Here is a 21,589-nt window from a genome sequence, read left to right as displayed (position 1 = left end):
CATCTGTACTAGGTCCAAAAGGGCAGAGAAAGACAGAATGGAATCACCTATAGGCAGGTCTGCATAATTAAAGTGATTTAAAATGGGTCAGATTTCTGAAAAACAGGATATTCACAGCAACCAGTTTGGGATGACTCAGTGCATCTGAGCCAATGGACCAAGGATGGCCTGATTTGTTCCTTAAGGTAAATTACTTTGAAACAATGCATCCCTTTTAGTCCTTGCTCCTACCCACTCGGGTAAAGCTAGCCCCTTCGGTCAGCTCAGCACAGCACCCTTCTAGTTCACAGACAGGAAGTGGCCTGGGTCCTGAATCACCAAAAAAAGCTAGTCGGATCATTAAACCCAATCTGCTGATTTTTTTTTTCTTATGCAAGGTGGCTTTAGTGCTGTGGTCCATTTAAAGGTAGATATTTTCTTCCGGGACTTTATTGTTCAGAGCGAAGCAACACTGCTTCTGGATCTAGTTCATGCCGGTGAGTTCCCATGCTCTGGTTTCGTGTCCGATAAGCTAACCCGACAGTGAGCTTGGACTGACACATTTGAAAAAGAAACAGGACCTCAGTAAAAAAAGCAGACATAGGCACACAGCTGTCAGCCTGTCACCTGGACATCAGCTACGAAGACAAAGCAGCCAGTTGTTAACCAATGACATGTGACAACATCACCACAAGTTTATTTTCTACTATGTAGATCCTACAGTCGTGATCTATGGCTTCTGCATTTTCATGTTATTTTCTTTTAAAATGATTGCTTAAATTCTTACCTTGATACAATCATTTTGACCTCTTCCCACACACACAGTGATGGAGGCCAGTTCCAACTACTCTCATCTGGCATAGCCAGCGGACACTGCGCATGCTCAGCCCCTAACAGAAATACTCTGGACCACTCCCTGTCCTTTGTCCTTTGTCCAACTTACCTTGCCAACATCTCTGGGGAAGGGCTGTCTCTGGTTCTCTGGGATCAAGATGGGGGACACCACAATGGACCTCTTTTGTCTTGGGACAGGAGATGTCCTTGCAAATTTAAAAATGTCCTAAAAGAGAAAACAAGGTGTCCTGATTAAGATCTCTCACAGATGGGAAAGAAAGTATCTGCCTGTCCTGGGGTCTTACACTTTGTTCAGAAGGACACAGCAATGTCTGGACACCGTCAATCTTGTCCTATCCAATCTCTTTACAGTGACCAAGTGCTTGGTTAGCATCACAGAAGAATTGATGTCACAATTCACAGTGGTGATCGTTAAGCCAGTTAATGCCAATTTGCGAATTATCTACTTAAAGTGTCATACTGGATTAACACACCCTTTCTGCTGTATAGGGGAGTCTTAGTCTGCCAAACAGGAAGAAGTCATCTAGTCAGCAGCCTAAGGGACTTTCCAGATAGCATGGCTCTCTTCACAGCCAGCTAGAGGAGTAGGGATGATTTACAGTGTGTGACAGGGCCGTATACACTTCCAGGTGTCATGGGGATGCAGGTGATGTTTTCCCAAGGTTCAAGTGCTAGGATCAGGAGTGCCTTTGGAGTGCATCCCCAAGGAAGTGCCCACACCTTACTCATTGCGTGCACACTGCCAGGAGGTCTGCATCTAAAAAATGATCGTAATTAATTCTTTGAGAATTTCATACGATGTGCTGATGTGTTTTGATCATGTTCGCCCCAACTCCTCCCCTAACTCCTCCCAGATCTCCCTTCACTGCCTCCAGTGTCCTGTCCTTTTTTTTTTTTTTCTAAATACATCCAATAACTCATTGATTCCAATTTGAGGGCTTATACCTTTTAAATTAAAGAACTGTGTTCAACAAAGGAAACGGTATCATTATTTTATGTCAAGTACTAATGTCACATTATCTACAAAGAAGGAAACAGAAAGATAAACATAGTGGAGACCCACAACATAGCTAAACCCAAGCTAGACACTACTGCCTACAGAGGGGAAGGAGGACGTGGGAGGGGGTTAGTACCAGCCTGATCTAATTAGAGGGCTGGGGGGGGGGGAGAATTGAAAATAGAGTATCGCTTTTAATATGCAAATCAATCTTATCGAATACCACATGCTAATTAAAATTATCATCTGTATCACCAGAAGCATGCACCTCATGCTTCATAACCATAGTGAGTCCCTACCAAAACAATACGGTAAATAATAATTTCATGACATCACTAACCCCCCTGTCCATAACTATACATGTGTGTGTGCCAAGAGTGTATGTGTATGTGTGTATGAGTATGTGTGAGAGGGTATGTGTATGTGTGTGTGAGTGTGTGTAAGAGAGTGTGTGTATGAGTGTGAGTATGTGTGTTTGTGAGTACTTATGTTTTTAATGTCTTTTTTTTATTTTTAAAGAGAAAACATACGTAGGGCAGTTGAACAAGCAACAAAACCAGCTAAAGCTTCTGAAAACCTCCACAAACACTCACAGTCTTGATTTTTCTTGGAATATCGACTAACGGTCTTGTGGAGAGCCATTGGGCAATATTTGTTTATCGAGAATTTTGCAAATACCCACAGCCCTTCCTTCCGTATTTCCACTCTAGGAAGCCAGCCAGGGGCTAAGCTCGAAGGAAGAAAAGGAAGACACTGAACAATGTTTAGTGAGGCAGGACACACAAAAGACAAATGTGAAAACAGCCCCATATTGAGTAGCAAGGATACAATTGAACATGAGCCTGGTGTGGGAAGACCGCACCCGGAGCCCCTCACAAAATGCCAGAGTAGCGATACAGCAAAGGCGTATCAGCCAACAAGGAGACATGCGTAGATTGTTGTCTGTAAGCACGTGAGGGTAGGTGAAAGACAAGGCGAGAGCCTGTGATTGGACAGTAGAAAAAGAGGGCGGGCTGAGAGCTTTTGAGAGGTGGGAGAGATGGGAGACAGGGGGAAGGAAGGAAGACGGAGGAAGAGAAGGATGATCCAGATCCGTGTGGCTTTAAATAGCCACAGGTAGCTATGAATATCATAGAAGGGATGGATTATTACAGGACAATTTGTACAATCTAAATGGGCAGCTTATATCAATATTAGCTGGCTCTGGGTTCTTTACTCGGGTGTTTTGTGAGTTGAGAATTTACTAATATAAATCTGACAGATAACTTACAAGCCTCTAGAATTTTGATTTTATCGGGTTACAGGATTTGTGACAGCTAACCGTGAGATGGGGAGGTCGGTGCATGGAGATGGCGAGGCCGCTGGGGCCAGAGAGTAGCTGGAACTAGCAAGGGATGGCACATTCTATTTATTGTTTAACAAAACACACATGTGCCAGCCTGCATACCTAAAGAAATCCTCCTAGGTAGTCCCATAGCTCTCTTCAGCCAATGAGGACCGCTTACACAGATTATGTAAGAATTACAGAATTACCCCCAGTTACATTTCTGAAACCAGCAGGGATAATGCATACCACAAACTCTGTTCCTAAACAGCTTCCTGTCAGGTCCATTCTAGATTGTGTGAACTGAGTTAGAGAAGAATATGAAAAAAAAAAAGTACCAACTAAGGAGTAAATTACGTAAAGCACGGCTGGTTTACCAAAATGCTATTTCTGAGCGGAGAAAATGAAGCTACAATCAAGATCACTTCGCAGACCAGAATAATTGTTGCAAGCCTATGAATTCTTTCCATGTTTATTTCCCAAGACCCCAAGAGAAGATATGAGCTGTTTGTTATTTTGGGGGACATATAATCAGTTCTGTAAAAACGGAAAGCACTCTGGAATTGAACTGGACAGCATTGTGAATGTGTTTCATACCACTGCTCCGTGTGCCTAAAATGGCAAGGCCAATGCTCTGTGCGACTAGGTCCTGTGGGGGAGCAGACAGCGCTTGTACCTCTGAGCCATGTCTCCAGACCTGCTTATAAAATTGGTTCAGTTGGAAAAAGCATTTCCCTTTCGAGGGCAGAAAGACATCAGAACACACTTCCAAATGCTGGACCATGTGGTGTGCATTTGGAATCCCATCACTGCAGAGTGGACACAGGAGGATTACTGAGGATCCCTGGCTGGGAGATCCTTCCTGCCTCAGAGGAGCTGGGCTGTGTTTGGGAAGATGACACTCAGTGCTGTTCTCTGGCCTCCACATGTGAACACATGTACAATGTACACACTAGCAAGCACGCATACACATGTGCATAAAATGATGGGTGGTTTCTAGGAAAACAGTACTCTCCATGTTTAGGCAAAGACAAAACACTGAATTCTTTCTTTCTCTCCTTCATTTCTACCCCCCTGTGGTGTGTGTGCATGTGTGCGTGTGTGTGTATGTGTGTATGTATATGTATAGGTGTATGTGTATGTATGTATATAGGTATGTATGTATGTGTATGTATGTATGTATGTGTATAGGTGTGTGTATGTATGTATATATGTGTACATATGTATGTATGTATATGTGCAGGTGTATGTGTGTATGTAGGTATGTATGTGTATGTGTATATGTGTGTGTATGTATGTATGTATGTGTATATGTGTGTGTATGTAGGTATGTATGTGTGTATGTGTATATGTGTGTGTATGTAGGTATGTATGTGTGTATGTATGTGTATATGTGTGTATATGTAGGTATGTGTGTATGTGTATATGTGTGTGTATGTAGGTATGTATGTGTGTATGTATGTGTATATGTGTGTATATGTAGGTATGTATGTATGTGTATATGTGTGTGTATGTAGGTATGTATGTGTGTATGTATGTGTATATGTGCGTGTATGTAGGTATGTATGTGTATATGTATGTGCATGTGCGTGTTTATGAATGTCAGTGAAGAGCAGAAAGAGGCTAAAACGAATCAACCAGGAACTCAGCCAACTGAACCAAGCACTGCACAATAATCCTAACCCAACTCAAACTGAAAGACGAAAGAAACGAGCCAGCAGAAAGGAGGAGGAAAACCAGGAGACAATGGAGGAGAGAGTGGGTTCTACTATACGAAACCGAGGCATAGCATCTCCCAAGACTGTTGCTTTATTGAGGGACGACAAAAGGACAGAACATACGTAAAGTACGCGATACATGTGAATCTCATTTACAGTTAAGAAAACCAACAACTCCAAGAGCCGCCCATGAGTGAATGGGAACGACGCTGCTGGGTGAAGATTTAAGGCGCCATGCATATGTAAGGGCTTGGTGATTCAGAGCTGTAATACAGCCACAGAGGCCTCCGTTCATTACGACAGCGCGTGTGTAAATGTGTCCAACGCAATGAAAAAGCACCCTGTGTCCTCGGCAACAAACTTTCCATTGTTTGTGATAAAGGGCTCACTTGTGTCTGCAAGCCTGCCGAGGGCGATGCTGTTGTTCTGAGAGCCCCTGAGCCTGGTGCCTGCTCCCAAAATCTCTCTCTTCCCGCACAGAGCCATTAAAGATGCAGTCCCAGTCCACCTCCCACCTCTCCCAGTTCCCTCGATGTAGGCTCAGCAGTGTCAGCCTAGATGCAAAATACCAAAGAAGCAGGGAACTCTGGGCCTTGGGAAACAGTCTCTGAGGCACAGAGTACATGAGGAGTTGCGCTCTGAGCATGCGTGCTGGCTCAGAGGGTGCCTTTGAGGCACCAGGAGAGAGCGACGGGGCAGAGCAGCCTTCTTCCTTCCATTCCTAAACACTTTGGCCCTTATTTCATGTTTCTAAGCTTAGTGCTTTGCCCCCACCTTTGCAATTTATGCGTATACCTGTGTGTCTGTCAGCAAAGACCCTCAGTGCCTCAGGTGGGAATCTGTGCTGCCCTGTTTGCCCGGGAAATCATTTTGTGCCAAGAGGACACAGAATATAGAATTTTTTTAGAAGGTGGGGTAGGAAGATGATGGCTGGCGTGCAGCCAGACAACCATCGGAAACCATGGCATTCACAGTTTTCAAGGGCTGTTGGTATGTATGCAACAGTAATAAATGAGAAGCCACCATCGCGCAGCTTCCAAGCGCATGCGCTTTCTAGAAATGCTAGCCGGTGACGTCGGGAACAGCACTTCCATTGAGGAAAGCCACTAATCAGAAACTTTGGCAGCACAAAGGTCAATCTGAAACTGGGGAAAGGGGGTAGTCAGAGATGGCTATGTGCGGGAGGGTCATGGACGAAGTATATTATACATTCATTTGATGACATGCCTAACAAAACCTATTTCTACCTACAATCACAATTTAAGCAAGAGAACAGAAAGTGAAATTCTCCAGGTCAACATCCTGCTGAAGTCATTTAAATATCTGCTTAGCGATCCCTTAAAAGTGTCGCAGCCAACTGGGCATGTGAGGTATTGCTCTGGGTTATATCGTCGAGGGATGATAGACCGTAGGAGCTAGGAGAGCCCAATGAAATCCCTTTCCTGAGAAACCTGCTCTAGAAAAAGCACTTCCTGGCCTGCACGTTGACTCCTTTAGTCTTGTCTAGGCATGCTTAGACCATTATTTGGGAAATTAATCATTTATCCCTTTAAATAGTCTCAGTTATAGAAGGAAATATTTATTTCAATTTCCGGTGTCCCTTTCTTTTTCGTGTAATGAAAAAAAGCACCACAGTATTAAAAAAAATAAAATGAACACATACATGAACACTCTTATATGTGTGGTTGAAATTATCATCAGGCACCCAAATGTGGGCCACCGAGGAGGGACATTCCCAGTGTCCCGGGCCATTTGGCTTTGGTATGTATGTTTAGGATGGGAAAGAAGTTGCTATGGACAAAATAGTCCATGATTTAAAGAAGCTAGAGGTTCTCTCTGTGTGTTTAGGATTTGAGAGGTGACTTTAGGAGTTTCCGCTCAGAAAGATCTTTTAAGAACACCACCTGCCCCCTTCTTCCCACATTGATCTAGGATAAAGGCCCCAGCACCACTGAGACAGGGAAGACCCAGGAAGTGGGCTTTGATGCTGCTGCTGACCTTAGCAGGTACTGTCCCTCCTGGACCCTGCCCTCTCCTGCATGGCCAACGTCATCTATCTCTCTGCTCTCCACTCTTGTCTCCATCAGTTCAAAATTCTTCCTCCAGAAAAAGGGCTGAAAGGAAGGGTGTGGTTTCAGGCCTGGGGACTGTGGGCAGAAGGCTCAGAGGCGGAAGGTAAACACAGGTCAGCATTGTGTGGGAACGGGAAACCTGAGACGCTCCGAAGATGACAGGGGCAAGGAGACTTCAGGCTTCTCCAACACACCAGACAGTCCTCTCCTCCCCTGGAGAAGCCTCTGCAAGGCTGGAGTCTGACTTCGACTTGGCTGCCCGTTGGGTCTGGGGTGTGGATGTGAATGCTGAAGTCCACCCACTTCAAGTGTCTGTTCCCTCACTTGCCATGCCAAGCCCGGCACCGTGTCCTAAATGTTGGTCTCAAAAATTAAAATGCAAGGACCGCAGAGCCAGGCCCTCGACATTTTCTCTAAAGTGTCGACTTCCTTACATCGGGGCTGCCAGTTAAAAAAATAATCCAGAGACTCTGGCTTCGGATAAAAATTTGCCAAACAACACATTCGAGACACAATTGCCTCTGAAATATTTCATGAAGCAGGAAAATAACAAGCCAATCAGACCACGCTCGTTCCACTGGAGGTGAAGAATGTTTTAAGCGTATTTAGATTCTTTAGTCAGAAGTCCGTGCAACCACGTGCGACGGTGATGGGGACATAATGGAAAGAATTTTCTTCAATCTACTCTGGCATTGATGAAATATTCATGCTAAATAGCTTCTTCTGAGCACCTGGAGGGATCTGGCAGCGTTTTACAAATGGGCTTGTTTTCCTAATACACACAGAGCCCCTTGCCTCCACAGCTGAATTAATCTGAGTCCGTGTTCTAGGTGCAAGAACACAAGCTCCCGGAACGCTGTTTTCTGCATCCGCAAGAGTTCGAACCCGATAAATGGCCTTTAAGAGAGCCCCTCTCACAAAGCCTCCCATTTCTTGACTTCTAAGGCTATGGCAAACACACTGACCAAAGGTGGTATAGGCTGATAGGGCTTTATTTGGCTTATAGAGCCAGGTTACAGTTCATCCTTGGAGGGAAGTCAGGGCAGGGACTGAAGCAGCTGGTCATGTCACATCCGGAGTGCAGAGCAGAGAGAGATGGACACGTTCCATGCTTCCTGGGTCCTCAGGTTCAGCTCACCTCCGTAACTCCCAGGCAGCACCGGACTCAGCTGGTGAAACGGTGCCGCCCACCTTCAGGGCGTGTCTTCCCACTGGAATTACCAACCCAGACAGTCCTCCGAAGACACGCCCACAGGCCCACTGATCTGGACAATTTCCCCTTGAGACTCCTTTCTCAGGTGATTCTACTTTGCGACGAGTTGACATTTAAGATCCACCATCACGCCCGCCCACAGAAGGAAGTGCCCTTGCATTTCAAGTGGGTATGTGCAAAGTGTTGGCTGTGGGTTCCCGCCATGACAGTCACACAGAGCTACCCACAGGTACCCCAGGCTGCACACATCCTCGCCAGAACGGAGAACCTTCTGCTGTTGCTCATGGACCCACACTTCCCTTCCTTGTCCCCAGTTCTTTTGGGGATAGTTTCTGATCACTTCCGGTGAGTGCAGACATATTGTTTTAAACTTTAGAGGATGGTGTGTATTAGTAAATGCTGGCAGGGCAAGCCTGCACCATCTCTTCTTATTCCAAAGGCTCAGGGTGACCTCAGGGAAGTGACGGTCCTACCTTTTACTCATCACCTGATACATTCATCACCGGAGTGGAAAGGATGCCAGCTCCCTTCTCCCTGGCAGCCCAATCACCTCATTAGCTGGCAGGAGGCCATGCTGGCTGCCAATGTGGACAGTGCCCACTACGCGGTCGGGCGGCTGGCGATGAAGCAGGGCATCACAAGGTGTCAGCCAAAGGAGACAGTTAGACAATAGCGCTGGTGCTGGGCTATTCTGGGGTGGATTTGGAGACAGTGTACAGCTTTATCAACTGTATAAAGAGGCAGTTAGGTCCTTTGCACTCCTCCAGTGGTGTGCCTCTTTCTTGGACATACATAATACTATTTATTTAAAATGTTTGTTTGTTTATTTGTGTGTGCACATGCCCCAACATGCATGTGGAGGTCAGAGGGCAGCCTCCACACTTGTTCTTGCTCCATTATGTAGGTCCTGGACTTCAAGCTCAGCTTTGGAAGTGTCTTTACATGCTGAGCCATCTTCCCTCCCAACAGGAAGGCAGGGTAGTCCTTTTGGCCTGGACCCACTCTCTGGATTTGGTCTCGCTTCAAGATCCTTGTTCTCTTACTTGTTGTCTGTCAGTTTGGGGGTCTTCTTCTTGAGGCTAATGGCTGCAAACTGTAAAATTAGAAAGCTATTCCCCAGGGCTGGAGAGATGGCTCAGGAGCCAAGAGCACGAGCTGTTCTTGGAGAAGGCATGAGATCAGCCCCTAGCAGCTATACGGCACCCAACAATGACCCGTAACTCTAGCTCCAGGGGCTCTGGTGCCCTCTTCTGGCCTCAGTGGGCACCTGCAGTCATGTGGTAAGTCACATAGGCATGCAAACTCTCTCTCTCTCTCTCTCTCTCTCTCTCTCTCTCTCTCTCTCTCTCGCTCGCGCTCTCTCTCTCTCTCTGTCTCTCTCTCTCTCTCTCTCTGTGTGTGTGTGTGTGTGTTTGTGTGTGTGCGTAAGAAAGCTATTCTCCACACAAGCTGCCAACGTCAACCGCTCCCCATACCCAAGCAATTTTTAAATATTCTCCATGAGTGAAGCTCGGGCTGTGTTTCTCGGAGACTTAGTCCCAATATTTACCCTGAATAATCCCCTCTTCTGTCTCTGTATTGCTTCTATGTCACCACTGTCTCACCAACACCCCTGGTCCTATTCCCGCTACCTCTTTTCTTGAAGACGCTTTAATTAAGACGCCAGGGTTGCTGCAGTAGCCTGCTTCTGCGATAACCTCTTTTATGTTGCTCTGTTGGGTGGTACCTGGCATCGGCAAAGTGTCTTTTATCCTCCCTGCTCCGTTTCCCTCTCCTCCCTTTGTTCTATGTTTCTTGTTGGATCACAGGTCCTCACATTTTAATTCAGCCCCATCTCTCTTCCACACGATGCCGTTTACATTAATAAATTCATCTCCACAATGACGGGCACGCTGTCGCCTGTCTCCCGTCTCCCCACGCACGTCATTGATTATCGCGTCCTTTGAAGATTCAAAGGTGCGTCAGATCTACCATGAAAAGGGACAGGGAAAAAAAAATAAGAAGAAAGAAAGAAAAAACACATTTGACATTCTCCCACATCTGAGTCTTCTCTGGGCCGGTGGTTTTGATGTCGCGATGGTAAAACAACTGCTTAAGGAAGAGGTGCGCGTAATAAATATTCAATCGCCGTGTAATTCTCGTTCTTCCCTAAAAGGCGCGAGGGCCCGCTCCTCTTTGGAAGTCGTGGTTGGCAAATGTAGACACTATTTGATGGCTGAGCTCTGAAAATCTTCTCTGGGACCCAGCGAGCTATGTCTGCATCCCCGGTTGCTCTTTGAACTCGCCCCACAGGAAAGCATGGTTCCGCTTCATTTGTTTTACTTCCGTTCCACGTCGCGCTCTTGAGTGATCCATAGGCCTTCGGATATACCTGCAAACCGGTGACTTCGAGGGCGCCGAGATGGTGTTTTGAGTTTGCTCCGCATTAGGCGTGGGCCTTCCAGATGCCTCTGGTCTACACTCGCGCAATGTTTGGGCCATCCCATGGAACTCCCATGCTCCAGATGAGGAGACTGAGGCTGGGGAATTTCAAACATGTAGCCCAGGCACACAGGCCTTGGAGAAGGGAGGAGATGGGACTTGAACTCAGGTCATTGTATCTGATGTCGAGATAGTAATCTGCTCCACCTACCTGCATGGCTCACTTTCCCGGTGAAGATTTTCATTACTGAAGGAATTTTACTCAATCAATCGTTTCCAGGGAAACAATCACATTTATCTGTGATTCGGCTCTTGTAGTCAATCTTCAAAGCAGCTTTTGAATTTTACTGCCCTCCTCCTTGTTCACAGCTACCACTCTGGTCTCAGTCAATAACATCTTTTAAAAGTTATTTTTATTATAGGTGTCTAAATATTTTGCCTCCACCTCTGTATTTGTACTTTGTGTATACAGTGCTCACAGAAGCCAGAGGAGGGCATCAGATCTCTTGGAACTGGAGTACCAGTGGTCGGGAACACCATGTTGGTGCTGGAAATGGAACCTTCGAGAGCAGCCAGTGTTCTTAACCACTGCGCCATCCCCCCAGCTCAATATGCTTCCCCCGTTTTGTTGGTGAGGCAGGGTCTCACTAGGTATCCTTGGCTGTCTCGGCGCTCACTATACAGAAGAGCTTCACCTTGTCCTCACAGAGATCTGTAGGCCTCTGCCTCACAGTGCTGGAACTAAGTGTGTTTATCAGCACTGATGTGTGACCTTGCCCCCTGTGTTTCTACCATCCCTCTCCCGGCAGCTAGAGTCCCATTAAAACGGGAGCTGGGTGACTTCACTCTTCTCGTGGGAACTGCTAACAACGGAGTAAAAGTGATTGTTTTTATTGTCCCGTGATCTGCTAGATAAGGTACCCCATGCCCCTGTCATCCTGAGCTCTCTGAAAATACTCTGTGTCAATCCAACTGCACAGACATCTTGGTATCCCAAGATACATTCGACCTCAGGACCTTTGCACTGGCTGTTTGCCCCATGCAGAAAACTCTTCCCCAGAGACCTATCTTGTTTCTTATTGCTGCTATAACAGACTGTAGCAAAGACAGCGACAGCGGCTAGAGCGGTACAGAGTTCTTGGGGTATGCTTGTGAGAGATAGACTGGCAGACTCGAAGCAGTCTGGGAGCAGGGATGGGTTCTCATGGAGTCTGTAGGGGAGATTTCCTAGACTCTAGAGCACTGGTTCCCAACCTCCCCAAGCCTGTGTGACCCTTTAATCAATTCCTCATGTTGTGCTGACCCCCAGTCATAAATCATTCTCATTGTTACTTCATAACTATACTTTTGCCATTGTTATGAACTGTAATCTGCACATCTGTGTTTTCCAATGGTGGTATGTGACCCCTGTGAAAGCATCTGTTGACACCCTTGGGGTCGTGACCCCCAGGCTGAGAACTACTACACAGAGGCTACACACTTAAGCAAACAGCCCCTCCCTCCACCTCCAAACGTAACGGGTATTTTTGTCTGCCTGTTGCTTCCTATTCTCTCTTTTGAGTTACCCTGAGCCTCAGGACAGTGCTGGATACTCAAGATGGTAATTTTTAATCACATTTTTGTGTGCCATGTATATATACTTGAGTGTGTGCATACACTGGGGGTTGGGGGGGTGAGAGGTCAATCTCAGGTGTCATTTCTCAAGAGTTATTTGTATGTTTGTTTATTTAAAGACAGGGTTCCCCACTGGTCCAGAACCCACTGATTCAGCTAGACTGACTGACCAAAGAGCCCTGAGAACTGTGCCTCTGTCTCCCCAGCACTGAGGTTACAAAGGTACACCACTACAGTAGGCTTCATCCCGTGGGTTCTGAGGAGTGAACTTGGGTGTTTGTGTTCATATGCAAATGCTTTCCTGCCAGACATCTTCATGCTCTTGCCTCCCTCCTCCGCTATAATCTCATTTCTTTTGCCCTGAAAGGCAACATATTCTTGGGATTGAAGAATTAGCATGTGAGCTACAGGCGAGGTGGGGGTGGGGCTCGTTCTTTCAACCACTGTTACTATGTTTCTCTTCATTCATATAAACACTTAGAAGAATCATACTTTGGGAGTTCTGATGGCCACTCTCCCCAGCGCTTAACCCTAACTGCCTATGCTCTCTTTCTCTCTACCCTGCATAATACACCACGCATATTACCGTTTATTGCTCCTTTGCCACAGACTGAATGTAAGCCCCTCAGACGCAAGTTCCCCACCCCCACCACCCAGCCTAGGGCCTGGCCTATAGTAGGTGTTCGATAATGCCTGGAATTTGTGGATAATAATCACCTCATTTCCATCCTTTACCATGAGTTGAAATACAAAGGATCTTAATCATATTAGGAGATGAAAAACGAGGAAGAATGTAATCGACTGCGATTCGCTGAGTGCCTATTATGTGGCTTCCATTAGTTAAATGGTGTGTGAAATACAAAATTGCATCTGAGGCGGTGTCAGGCTGCCATTTATTTGCGGTGAGGGGTGCACACAGCATGACGCCCCCTGGTGGAGATTCGCAAGGGCTAATAGTCACCCTCTCTTCTGTAGTTCTATGTCCACGGGTGCTGGGTTCCCTAGGGGAATGGCTATTTCTGAGTGACATGAAGGTACTGGGGGAGGGGTCGTATCCTATGATGGCACTACCCAGATGGTGGAAGCTGACCCTAAGTTTTAACTCCAGTTGAACGTGGCAAGGTTAAGTCATGGAGAGGAGGAACTGAAGTGAGGTGTATTTCAGAAAGCGTGAGTTATGAAGAGGAATACAGAACCAATGGCGTCAGCCAGGGAGCACCAGTCAAGCTCAGAATCATGCCAGACAATGATGCCTTGCACAGAAGCTGGCCACTTTCTTTTCCACCCTGCCTCTGGAGTGATAGAACTGCATGGCATTAGAGAATTCCCCAGACCTTCTCTGAGCGTCACTTTGTTCTCTGACATAGGTAGGATCTCCTTGGCTATGCAGAGGGATCCTCCCTAGGCCTAACATACTAAGTCCATCAACATCCCAATACTTTGCACTTCCCGCCCACACTCGATTTGTATCCGCAGCCCCTGTTACTATCAAAGCCTCATGGTCTACTCACTGCTATTACTGTCTGCCTCTCCCTGCTCCCCACCAATGTCTAAGAGCCATACGGCACGGATTTGCTTTCCTTTCTCACACTTAACACCCTAACCCCGGTAAACCAGAGCAGTCCCGGCACCTGTTCTGAGCTCAGACAACACATGAATCAAATGACTGATGAATTAATGTAGCTGAGAAGACAGAATGAGCCTGGGTGGAAGAGTAACATCCGCTGAGATGCTACGCTGTGTTTACTGACTGTTAGTGGAAACAGAGACAGAGGCAGGCTGTTGGGATGCCTGGCTGAATGCTGACTTCCTTCTGCAGGACGGCTTGGGCAATGTCGATGGATGGATGAACTTGAAGCCCTCACCTAGAGGAGATATAGGTAGATAACGGTGCCACGAACTCACACCCCTGGAGCCCTTCTGCTCCACTAGGCATGGTGATGTATTCATCACACATTCATTGTATGAGCTTTAAAAGCCGATGAAGAAACAGAGGCACCCCACTCCCAATCTCAAATCGTGCCTCAAAGAGAGAAAAAAACAAATGTTTTGAAGAGTGTCTGGATAGGTTACTTTTCAAGGAGAAGAAGAAGAAGAAGAAGAAGAAGAAGAAGAAGAAGAAGAAGAAGAAGAAGAAGAAGAAGAAGAGGAGGAGGAGGAGGAGGAGGAGGAGGAGGAGGAGGAGGAGGAGGAGGAGGAGGAGGGGGGGGGAAGGGGAAGGGGAAGGGGAAGGGGAAGGGGAAGGGGAAGAAGAAGAGGAGGAGGAGGAAGAAGGGGAAGAAGAAGAAGAAGAAGAGGAGGAGGAGGAGGAAGAAGAGAGAGAGAGAGAGAGAGAGAGAGAGAGAGAGAGAGAGAGAGAGGAAGGAAACAAAGTAAAGCCTTTAGCTTCTAAAAGATTCTTGTTAACTAAAGCCTGTCATTACCAGACTAATACTTAGGGCAGAAGGATAACAGAACATTTTGCACTTTTTCTCTGTCTCTGACGTTCTCTCTCTTTCTCTTTCCCTCTCTTCCTCCCTCCCCTCTCCCCTTGTCTTTTTTGAGACAGTGTTTCTCTGTTTGGCCTGTCCTGTCCTGGAACTCCTGCTTTAGCCAAGGCTGGCCTTGAACTCAATAGTTCCCCTGCCTCTGTCTCCCAAGTGCTGGTACTCAAGGTGTGCACTGCCATGGCCTGGCTAAGCAGATGACTATTAATCTGATGGCCTTTGTTAAATTTTGATCTCTCTTAGAGTCTAAAAGTACGCTGTGTAATTATTCGAACAGTCTGTGTCCCAGTTTTAATACATGTAGACAGGGGATTACAATACTTCCCACACCACAGGGTTTTTGTACATGTGGAACACATGCACAAACACGTAACAGCTACCACAGAAAGAACGAACGCCCACCTTGTCAAGCACTTAAACTTTGTGGTTTTTTAGCCATATTTCGACTACATTAGAACGACATGTCTTAAACCTTGGCTCTCACATCTCAATGTGCATGTGTCATAGTACACACCCCACACCTACATGCTTGTGGAGTGCTTTCAAATGGGAGGTGTGACTTTTCTTTCTGGGTATACAGTCTCTACGTGGGAGTCCTTCAGCACCTACAAAGATAGTGTGAGGGTTTGAATGTGTTTGGTCTATGGAGTGGCACTGTAGGGAGGTGTGGCCTTGTTGGAGTGGGCGTGGCCTTGTGGATGTGGGTGTGGTCTTGTGGGTGTGGGCTTTAAGACCCTCATCCTAGTTGCCTGAGATCCAGTCATCTGCTAGAGGCCTTCAGATGAAGATGTAGAACTCTCAACTCCTCCTGCACCATGCCTGCCTGGATACTGCCATGTTCCCGCCTAGATGATATTGGACGGAACCTCTGAACCTGTAAGCCAGCCCCCCAGTTAAATGTTGTCCTTTATAAGACTTGCCTTGGTCATGGTGTCTGTTCACATCAGTAAAACCCTAACTAAGACAGGTAGGTATCACTGGCTATAAGAAGAAGCTTCTAGTTTCAATAAAACCATGTAAGTTCACCTTTAGTATACTTTTCCCACACTTATGCCACCCCTGTTTCTGTGCTCTCTTGATTCACTCCTCAGAAGGTTTCTTATCACAATCAGATTGCTTACAGCCAGTAATAAGAAGGCGATCACGAGAACCGCCATGGCTGAAAGGAAAAATCTTGGACAAGGAAGATAAGGATGACAGTAGATGTCTTGTGCACGTCAGGAGACAGTGGAGCTGCAGACCCTTGAACAGTAAATCGAGGAAAAATAATGCTCAACTCAGAATCGTGAAAACGTCTCCCGGTATTGAAGGTGACCCAAAGACTCATCAATATATACACACACGTTCTTGAATTTGGTCTTAGTGACTACTTGCTACTGTGGTGTCATTGATCTTTGGGATCAGCTCCACTTCTCATCTCTCCTGTCCCAACAGCATCTGATCTTAGCTCTCCTGTGAACCATATCATCAAGTCTCCCAGATGGTCTTCTAGACCAGCTGTTATGTAATACCACTGTTCAAAGTTATGGTTGACACAACTCGCAGGGGGTGCTAAGTGGATATTTGTTACTGGAAGAGAGTAACAAGCAAAACACTGTTTCTTCAGAGCTCACAGTGTGAACTACTATGTCTTCATATCCAGACATCGAAGGTCTCCTAAAACGGGAGTTCTCACTACTTTTCCAGTGTCCCTTTCTATTGGAGTTGCCTGCTGAACATGAAATGCTACTGTGCTTTCTTCATTGAACAATGATTTCCTTTGCTGTTGGTTGATTGTGTTTCTGCATTGCTGGGCCTTAAATCCAGGGCCTTGTACTTTCAGGGAAAGTGTTCACCCACTGAGCTACACTCCTATACCTAGGCAGGTTTTACCTTTGTCTGTCTTTGTTCCTTACCCTACAGCACCGATCTCACATAAATTCCTTTCCCATCTAAACCCCATTGACACTTCCTTTCAGATGCTCTCTTGGGTTATCATAATCGAGACAGTTTTGGAAGTTGGGGTGGAGGTTATTGTAACCCCGGAATCCAGGTTCTCCTGCCTGGCAATGAGTAGGCTGTGAATTGTATAGCTCTGTTCACCCTCGGAGCCCCGCCTTGTAACTCTGCTGCAATTGTGACAGAACCCATGGTTCTGTAGGCCTCAACTGTGTCTCTACTACCTCTTGACATCGGCGTGCAAAGTATTACTTGGAAAACAACAGAACGGTGTCATGTACAGCAGCGAGCCCACAATCTTGAGCTCCCCTGCTTGTTTGAGGGGACGTGTGATGCTAATTGGGGTTGTCAACTTGATTAGATTTAGAATCAGCTAAAAGGGAAGCTGCTAGGCATTCCTGGGAGGAATTGTCTTGATCAGGTGTTCAGAACCAGATCAAGACGGCTAAGACAGTTGGCTTTGTGGACCGAGCCACACGGGGTTCTCAGCCTCTGCTGTGAGGCACACATTGTTTGACTACCCACACCCTGTCATAGAAGCCAATCTAACGAACCCCCTTTAATATGTAGTCACTCCTTCCGTGCGTCCCTCTAGAGAAAAATGAGAAGCACAGGACAGAAAGGGGGAAGTCTCACAGGGCAAGGTTGGCACCAGAACAGGTTAAAGCCAGCTGGCGATATTTGGATTGCCAAGCCTTATACAGACTTTGACAGGCCTTAGGTGTATGCCTGCCTGTACTTTCAGCCATTCAGTTTGATACATATTTCCAGTTTAAAAAAAAAAGGAACCAAATGAAGAAAAGTCAGACCTCCACCTCTGTGGTAATGGCCGTGTATGCTGGGCGGCGCTGCGTTTCAGCAAGGCGAAAGGACTTTTCCTAAGCACACAGAGAAACAATGACAAACAGAGACGAGTATTGATTTGAGCCCGTATCGATATTTCTCCAGAGGTGCACTCAATCTTGACATTATCAAAGGATAGGATTAGGATATTTTTTTTCCTCCTTCTATTTTCAAACATGGTCCGAGGACTACTTTTAATAAGGCTCGGAAAGCCGTTTGTCACATCCCTGCCTTTTCGACGAAGCCAAGTTTTAGCTGCGAACAGCTTTGATATAGAAAGCATCGCCGTGTTCACGTGTAAACGGACCCATTGTCTCCGTCTACTCCTGGCGTTCATCGAGAGTCCCCGTGGGTCTGCCAAGGCGGCTCCTTAGGTCAAGTGGATGCTGTTTCAGGTCTCAGCAACCGTGTACCTATTGAGTGGGGGCCTGGCGGCCTGCCTGTAAGTCCAGTGTTTAAGACAGAGATACAGGAGATTGCCCAGAGCAAGCTAGCTGAGTTTAATTAAGACCCTGCCCTAAGCGAATGGAGTGGAGTATGACTGAGAAAGACTCCCAAGAGCAGCCTCCAGCCTCCATATGCACACGTGTACAGTTGTGCGTGCATGTGGGAAGACCTATATGCATGCATGCATACCTCGCATATTCAAACAAAAGAACAGGCAAACAGGTGATTCGAGATGACGGGTCGGTCCTATTTGTACCAGCGTTCTCATTTAACCTCTCTTAAGCCGTTCTGTGGTCAGTCCAAAAGAATTAAATCCAAATGGGCTCAGTCTGTACCGACACATGTCTACAGAGCGCAGGCTCGCACGGTGAGAATTTAAATTAGTCTTCAGCAGAGCCTCTCGGTCCCGAAAATTGAAATCATGAGTCGTGGTAGCAATAAAATACCCATGAAATGCACTCATAGCCCAGGGATAATTTTGTCTGTAATTGCACTTTCATTTTGGGGACCAGTCCTTCAGTTCCAGTGCACAGGGGACGCTTTTCACCTCAAGGTGCAGCAGTCATTGGATAACTTCTCCAAGATGAGGGGGACTACCAAAGGAGGAGAGCCCAGGCTGCAGATCTCTAATCGATCCTTCTCCTTGAGGTGACATTTGATGCATCCCTATGTGGTCTAGGGAGAGATGGGGATACCCAGAGCTGTGATGGGTAGCTGGCGGATCCCTGCGAGTGCTAATTGACTCAGATAAGCTGGGTAAGACCCAAGTCCAAACCTCATCCTGGTCTGCTCTAATGACTGGTGCAGGCTGATTGATGCCTTAAGGAGCGAGGTCACCCCTTGTGGACTTATCGCTGTCCCAGGAAGGTCCTCTGGCTGATGACTTTTGCCTGCTTAACATATTAGAACTGAACACATCAACCAAAAGTGGATAGAACTTAATGATGATAATTGTTCCATCATCTGGTGTGACTGTCAAAAGTTTACATGACCAATATCCCCTACCTCAACATACCCAAGGCCACATCATCCATAGTGAAACTGCATCAAGATTTGTAACGTCTCCTCCAATTGTAAAACCCCTCGGTTTTTCACAAATGAAAGAGTTGTATGAAACTGAGCTGTTTACTCACACAGACACCGAGAAAGGTCTGAGGACATTTGGCGATTAAGAATGCTTGCAGAGGATTGGAGTTCCGTTCCCAGTACCAACATTGGGTGGCTCACAATCACCTGTAAGTCCAGCTCCAGGGAATCTAGTGACCTTCTGGACTCCTCAGGCACACACACACACACACACACACACACACACGCACACGCACACGCACACGCACACACATATGCAGCTAAATAAACCATAACATGATTTTTGAAAAGCTAAACTCAAAGGCCTCCAGTCTCATGATGCCTTTGTTCTAGTGGCAAACATCCTCCTGGGTAAATGAGTTAGGGGCTCCTGCCGTTTCAGGTGACAATAGCTACATTTAAGGAAGGCTGAATGCCCCTGGCTTCCCAATAGCTTTGAGAATACAGAGAATAAAGAACCACACAGGCACTAAGAGGGAAAGAGTTCAGTTTTAAAGTGGCGGAGAGAAAGAAAGTAGTCGTGATAAGAGAAGAAAGAAAAAAAAAAGCAACAAAGGAAGACAGATGAGGCCTGTTTAAGGCCTCTATTGATTTAAACCATTTTATTATATCAGTATGTGCTCCAAAGGAACCAGGGCTGACAAGTTAATGAACTCTAGTTAGAAATTTCCAGAAGAAGCTGAGACCGGCATTAGTGCCATCCTTATCCTAATCATCCGAGACCTCGGCCTGCAAAAACGTCTTGATCACGTTACAAAGGGGCCCAGATTATCTGCAGTAACAACGACCATCCATCAAATGCTAAGGAGGCAAAGGTTGGGGAAATCGACGTAATGGTGACGGGAGGTGTTGAAGGGAGACCACGATGGGATGGAATGAAAAGCCAGGCTCTCCACTGAGTATCTGTGTCAGCCTGAATGAGCCTTTGACTTTCCTGCCGCTGTCACAGGGGAATAAGTAGCGGTCCCAATTCTGAGTGGAAAAGGCAACAAGCCAGAGATCGCTTACATTTTCATGTTTCCTTTCATTTGTAAGATAGTTCAACTGGGTCAGAACCCAGAGGTTCTTTCAAACTTGAGAGTCCTGGTGGGAGCAGCATCCAATCGCCACAGTCAAGTTCCAAGAACCTGGAGCTGAGCTAAAATCATCCGGGAGTTTATGGTCATCATTACTTACCTGTGGCCGATGCATTTTAAAAGGCTTAAGGATGACAGCTTGAGATTCCCACAAGGATCTCTCCTCTTTTTCTCTCTGACATTACATTTTTTTTTAAAAAGTCACATGCCTGCACATGCCTCTGTTTGTGTGTGTGAGCGTGCACATAGATGCACATGCATACATGAAGGTTTGTTTAATCATCCATGTGCATATGGATTCCAGAGATGGACTTCAGGTGTCCTGCTTCATCACTCTGTACCTTGTCCCCCTGAGACAGAATTTTTTACCGAACCTGGGCACTAGGCTGGCAGCCACCAAACCCAGGAGACCTTCGTCTGTCCCATGACGATTTGGCCATCAGGGGTTCCAGCCTGAAAGGGGAAGCCTGTTCCACCTACAGCTGACTGAGGAGCTAACCCAGGGACAGGCTGCAATGCATAGTAAGCAGCCAACACATATTCATGGGAAATTCCTTCCTTACCATAGAAGAAGACAGGAAAACCTAGGAGGACAGAGTGGGGAGGAAAGCAAGGGCCCACAAGGGAGCAAAGGAAAGGAAAAGTGAGGCAAAGGTTGGGTGAAGGGAGAAGGGAAGGAGGAGAGAAGAGAGAAGGCATAGGGAAGGGAAAGAGAAATAAGGAAACCCATGGAATGGACCACAGTGTGTGTACACATTAAAAATATTTTTAGGAGCTGGACAGCAGTGGCACATCCTTTTAATCCCAGCACACAGAGGCAGAGGCAGAGGTGGGCAGATCTCTTGGAGTTCTAGTCTATCCCGGTCTAAGTAGTGAGTTCCAGGACAGGCAGAGCTACATAGTGAGACCCTGTCTCCAAGAAATCACACAAATACACACACACACACACACACACACACACACACACACACACACACACACACACACCACATATATACACACATACCACATACACCACAAACACACACTACTCAAAAGGACTACTCACTGAGGGCTTCACTGGGGGACTTCCAATAATTTTATTTTTCCCCCCAAAATGGTTTTAATGCCATTACAGATTTTACACATCACATACACACATACCACACACACACACCCACACACCCACACATACACACACACCACATACATACATACCACACACAAACACACCACATACACACCACATACAAACACCACACACACACCATACACACACACACGCACACACACACACACACCATATACCATACACACACCACACACACATATACAGACACATCAATGTACATACATACCAAAATATATATACATATATGTAATTATATATATATATAATTTTACGCTTATGATAATTTTGCTTGCATATTTATTTGTGTAGATATATCCATGTTCCTGGTGCCTGGTGAGACATGCCCCTAGAACTGGAGTTATAGACAATTGCTAGCCACCCTGTGGGTGCTGGGGATTGAACCTGGGTC

At 46.3% G+C, this 21,589-nt stretch overlaps 1 protein-coding gene across 1 annotated transcript in view; it reads right to left on the bottom strand.

Moving 5' to 3' along the window:
- The window catches only part of Cdh13 (cadherin 13), a 1,037,872-nt gene that overhangs the window by 562,058 nt on the left and 454,225 nt on the right, over nt 1-21,589 (bottom strand). The window contains exon 4 of the mRNA NM_138889.2: nt 923-1,039. Within this exon, the coding sequence (NP_620244.1) occupies nt 923-1,039 (117 nt within the window). The remainder of the gene's footprint in view (nt 1-922; nt 1,040-21,589) is intronic.

Source organism: Rattus norvegicus, chromosome 19 (genome assembly GCF_036323735.1).
Source record: "Rattus norvegicus strain BN/NHsdMcwi chromosome 19, GRCr8, whole genome shotgun sequence".
Taxonomy (NCBI): Eukaryota; Metazoa; Chordata; class Mammalia; order Rodentia; family Muridae; genus Rattus; species Rattus norvegicus.
The sequence above is the reverse complement of the archived record's forward strand: the minus strand, read 5'-3'. Positions and strand labels throughout refer to the sequence as shown.